Genomic DNA, 5,125 nt, shown 5'->3' with positions numbered 1-5,125 from the left:
AAGATAGAGTGTTCACTTGGGTAACAATATAGGAAGCTTAACAATCACTTCTGTAAAAATAGGCCCCAAATGTCTAAGGCTCGTTTAATAACTGACAACTTCCCTAATTTTTTGCCCCACTTCCAAGTTAAGGCCAACCAAAAAAAGCCAAATATGTACCCTACCAATATCGGTGCTGTTGATGAGACTGCCAACAGATTCACCACACCGATATTCTCCACTCAGGGCACATGTGGAGCTTCTCTTTTTCCAAAGCTTTCCCACTCCTCTGCCTGCCTTTGTGTCTCTGCCAAAATGCAAGTAACAGTGGCTGACCCTTTTGCTATCGAAAGCTCTGAAGAAAGACCCTTTGCTTCCCTCATGGGCTGCTCTTTGTTTCATTGCATAGTGCACAAATATAGCTTCTTGAATGGAAACCAAAAACCAACAATCAAGTCCATAAAGGTATAGGACGTCACTTGAGTACAAGTTTCATAGGTTAACTGACCAGGGACCACTTCATCATCCATGACCAAACTTCCAGAATGCAGCTAGATAATCCCTCTGATACTCAGTGGTGATCACATTCTCTCCTAGCTCCCATGGGTGAAGTGAGGGTTAAGAGTCCTGAGGGAAGTGTAGGTGGACATGTCAAGGGATGGGTCCTTCCTTTGCTTAGAAGGGAGTCTGGGGTGCTTTTCAGAGCCAGGGCTATGGGGAATGAACTTTATCCTGAGGCCATGTCATTAATTTTGGCTTCTTCTTTGAGGTGGAGATTCTATCTATTCCCTGGGGTCATTATGAGCTCAGTTGGGTCTCCCAGGATATCTGCTCTGCAACTAGAGATAGAAACCTGGAACATGAGCTCATCGATTTTGTAAGCAGCAGAAGAACATCTTGAATGGTTAGTTCTACATATTTTTATTTGGAGCTATAGAGTTGGAGGAGAGTCTGTGAGGGGATTTCTCAGATCACCACTTGCTCATGCATTGCCCTGAGGACTAAATCTTTGCATATTGCTTGGGTTTAACTTGTTTCTGTTGAGATTTATAGGTAGAGTAAAAGATGAACTGTGGGGAAAGGAATAGGGGTGGTAGGTGCTGAAGCAGGTGAGGGAACGCCTGACAGATAAGGACAGAAAGTGACTGAGAAATGTGTAGTTTCACTTCAGGCTTCAGATTATAGTGTCAGGCTGGACACAGAGATACTTCCTTGCTGTCAAGTGACAAGTGTTATCAGCATCAGAGACCAAAATATGATAATCCTAGTTTTCTTGGGGAAAATTTTTATCATTGATCATCTGTTCTCCAGCCTCTGAACTGAGACAAAGTGGGCAGACAGATCTGTTGTGCCTCTGCCACACATGTGTCTGCATCACCGCAGTGTCCCTGCCTGTGCTGATCACGGAATCTACCTACCCGAGCTTACACTGGCTCCCTTGGCTGGCTGTGCTTAGTTGCACAGTCATCTCCCACTCTTTGTGACCCCATGGACTGCAGCCTGCCAGGCTTCTCTGTGCATAGGGATTCTCCAGGTAAGAATACTGGAGTGGGTTGTCAGGCACTCATCCAGGAGATCTTCCTGACCCAGGGTTCAAACCCAAGTCTCCTGCATTGCATGCAAATTCTTTATCATGTGAGCCACCAGGGGCTGGCATGATTGTGCAATTCACTATGTCCTGGGATTTCTCTCCCCACTGCCACAATTTTCTGACTCTAGAAATATAACAAAAACTAAATCTCCTCCCTACCCTGAAAACCTCTCCAAAAAGGTATAAGAGAAAGAAAACAGCTTTAGTTTTGAATAAACATTAAACCAGAATATGATGTGCATTATTGGTGATCTGCTAAGTGAATGCAAAGACAGAAGAATATCACTCTTTTCTACATCCAGGCAAGGATAATCCATTATATTCATGCTCTCAGGATAAACAGTAGCCAGTTCTCAAATAAGAGACTTGACAGCACCATTTGGCACACAGAGTTCATTCTAGATTCACCTGGTAATTGGAGTGACTGTGTTGGTTAAGTGGCTTTATTCAAAGGAAAACAAACTTCTCTCATTCTACGACAAGAGAGAATTCTGCCACTTGGAGCAAGGTGCCTGCTGAAGTTAGGATCCTGCCCTCCTACAGAGCTGGGGAAGTAGGGGCTCTATCTTCCTGGATGATTGGAATGAAAAGATATGGATCTCAAGGTTTTTTTAAATTAATTAATTTATTTTAATTGGAGGCTCAAGTTTTTGAGAAAGACACTACTGGGTCTGAATGCTGGCTAGAAGGTTATTTCACTTTTAAACTGTTTGTGTACATTCCAGACTCAAATAACTTACAAATTTCTCTAAAGTAAATGCTCTAAGAAAATGGGGGAAGGGAAAAATAAAGCCTTAGGTTTTTAATAGCATTTATTCTTACATCTGTTATACACTTTTCCTCCTCCTACTCTCTATTGAAAACTACAATGCTCTCATACTCTTAAATCTGTATCCACTTTTCCTAAACCTATAGCTATTTATCCTAAAACCCCCTCTCTCTCTCCCTTTGCATTATTTAGGCCCCTTTCTCTGGGGGCGTACTGACTAGTTTTCTAGACAAATAAGGATCAAATCTTGTTTGGTAACCATCGAGGACAAACGAGAGGAAAAGGATTTCATTGCAGAGGGAAAGGACAGGGATAAGACCGAGAGCTGGCTACTGTCCTCTAGAAGATACAGGAGACAGTATACGTATATGATGGAGATGCCAGGTAAGTTGTTTCGTTTTGATGTTTACTCATTTATTTTTCCCTCAGGGTCAAGGCCATGGACATCTGGAACCACACCTCGCTATCAGACTTCATCCTTTTGGGTCTGTTCAGCTATTCACCATATGACTTCTTCCTATTTTCCCTTGTCCTTCTGGCCTCTGCTACAGCCCTGGCTGGCAACATCCTCTTCCTCCTGCTCACCCAGGCTGACAGGCGCCTGCACACTCCCATGTACTTTTTTCTTAGTCAGGTCTCCATCATGGACCTGACCATAATGGGCGCAGTGGTGCCCAAGATGGCAGCCAACTTCCTCTCGGGAAGTAAGATCATCTCTCGGGGTGGCTGTGCCACTCAGGTCTTCTTAGTGGTCATGGTAGGAGGAGCTGAGTGCTTCCTCCTGGCAGTCATGGCCTATGACAGGTATGTGGCCGTGTGTCACCCCCTGCGGTACCCTGTGCTCATGAACTGGAAGGCCTGCTGTCTGATGTCCTTGGCATCCTGGATGGGTGGAGTGGCTGACAGTGTGATTGATGTAGGGATGGTCTTCAGCTTCCCCTACTGTGGCTCTCTCCAGGTGGACCAGTTCTTCTGTGAGGTCCCGGCCGTGCTGCATCTCTCTTGTGCAGACACATCCCTCTTTGAGGACCTCATCTATGCTTGCTGCGTGATCATGCTGCTGCTGCCCCTGGGGGTCGTTGTGGCTTCCTATGCCCGGATCCTCATGGCTGTTATTAGCATGACCTCCACTGAGGGGAAACAGAAGGCTCTGTCCACGTGCTCCTCCCACCTGGCTGTGGTGGGTCTTTACTATGGGGGAGCCATATTTAGCTACATGCAGACAGCCTCCACTAGGACTCCAGTGGGGGACCGAGCCACCTCCATCTTCTATACCATCCTCACCCCAATGCTCAACCCACTCATTTACAGCCTGAGGAACAAGGAGGTAATGAGGGCCTTCAAGAAGATGTGGAAGATGCAGGGGAGATAGAGAGAGATAGAGATAGGGAATATAGACATGCCCACCCTTCTGGGGCTTCCTCTCTTGTTCTTCTCCTTCCTCTATAAGCTCAGATTCTTTTGTGGCTTGTTTTCCTCCTTTGAACAAATTGAACCCTCTGCCTTGCTAGGATGAAGCTATGAGTTGAGCAACCTGAAAGCATTGAATGGAAGATGTCAAGAAAACAGAGTAGTCATTAGTTTCACAATGAATCTTTCCTCCACGAGCACCTCTATTTTCATCTTATGAAGACCCATAGATATATATTACTTACCATTTCCCCAGAATTGCTAGGGACAGTCTTTCTTCTGAACTCATGTTAAAAGTGCAGAAGGAGAACCAATTCAGAAGTCATCGCTCACTGAAATGTGATGTAAAGGTCAGAGATGGAGTCTTACTTGTAGGAACTGTGTGATCTTGGACAAGGTTACTCCATTCTCTGGGCTTCACATTATCATCTGCACCAATAAAGTAAGTCTGACATGTTTCTTTTATTAAACAATGGAAAGAGACTTGTGCCTTCTTGAAATTGCACATTATATATAAGAATTGGTATGTAAAGACTAGAACTTCTTCATAGTCTTCCTCTAAGAATAACACCATGAATGGTAAAGAGATTACAAGTGTGTCATTCCATTTGGGGAGGGGGGGCATGTTGATTATTTCTCATCAACACCAAGGTTCTGATCTCAGAGAGGTGGCAATTAGCAATTCTGAAGCAGGACCTTAGTTCCCTGCCCAGGAATTGAACCTAAGTAGTCTAGATGAAAACCAGAAATCCTAGATGCTAATCCACCAGGGTAAAGAGGCTAGAAGCAAAGTTGCTCTGGATCTTGCCCCATTTGAAAGCAAGAATATTTCATGGAGGTAAAAACTGTAAAAACAAGTACAAAGTGTAGTATTATTAGCACAACACAACAGGTGGGAGAGCACAGAGAGAAGCAGTTTATTTATTTACGACAGAGGCAAGGCAGAAATACACACCTGGAGAGAAAGGGTAAGGGCATCTTCCTTAATGAGGAGGAGCACAGTAAAGAGGTGGCTAGTCATTTATCTAGGAACAGACCTTCTGGGTCTTTCTTCTCCTCTGGCCAAACATCTCACTTCTTTTTTCCACATCTGAACTTCCTTAGGACCCTCCCTGATATTCAGGTGCATCTTTTTGCTAAGCTGGATTTCTGTGCAAAGGCTAAAAGGAGTATGACAACACATATTATGAGAAGATACCTCCCTCCTTGGGAGTCTTTTTGCACATGTGTAGCTGAGGAGACTTCCTTGACCTCAGGAATGAGAGATGTGGTCCTCTTATCTCTTTACTCCAGCACAGTTCAGATCCCGACATTAACGTTGTGCTTGGAGTGTCTAAGAAAAATAAAATTTCAGTTTGACAAACTCCCACAGCTCA

The 5,125-nt window shown here is 44.4% G+C and overlaps 1 protein-coding gene across 1 annotated transcript; it reads left to right on the top strand.

Moving 5' to 3' along the window:
- The first annotated feature begins 2,728 nt into the window (after window positions 1-2,728).
- On the top strand, window positions 2,729-3,722 carry LOC147369138 (olfactory receptor 2M3-like). Its single transcript, XM_086411117.1, has one exon. It carries the CDS (start codon window positions 2,779-2,781, stop codon window positions 3,709-3,711), a length of 933 nt encoding a protein of 310 aa, XP_086267243.1. The 5' UTR covers window positions 2,729-2,778; the 3' UTR covers window positions 3,712-3,722.
- The last annotated feature ends 1,403 nt before the right edge of the window (window positions 3,723-5,125 follow it).

This window comes from Bos grunniens, chromosome 7, assembly GCF_055505025.1.
Source record: "Bos grunniens cultivar Pamir isolate PY7600 chromosome 7, Bosgru_T2T1.0, whole genome shotgun sequence".
Lineage (NCBI taxonomy): Eukaryota > Metazoa > Chordata > Mammalia > Artiodactyla > Bovidae > Bos > Bos grunniens.
Note: the sequence above shows the minus strand (reverse complement) of the source record. Positions and strands in the feature narration are given on the sequence as shown.

Coding starts and splice junctions, on each gene's coding strand:
- LOC147369138 (XM_086411117.1), top strand. CDS start 2,779: ATGGACATCTGGAACCACACCTCGCTATCAGACTTCATCCTTTTGGGT.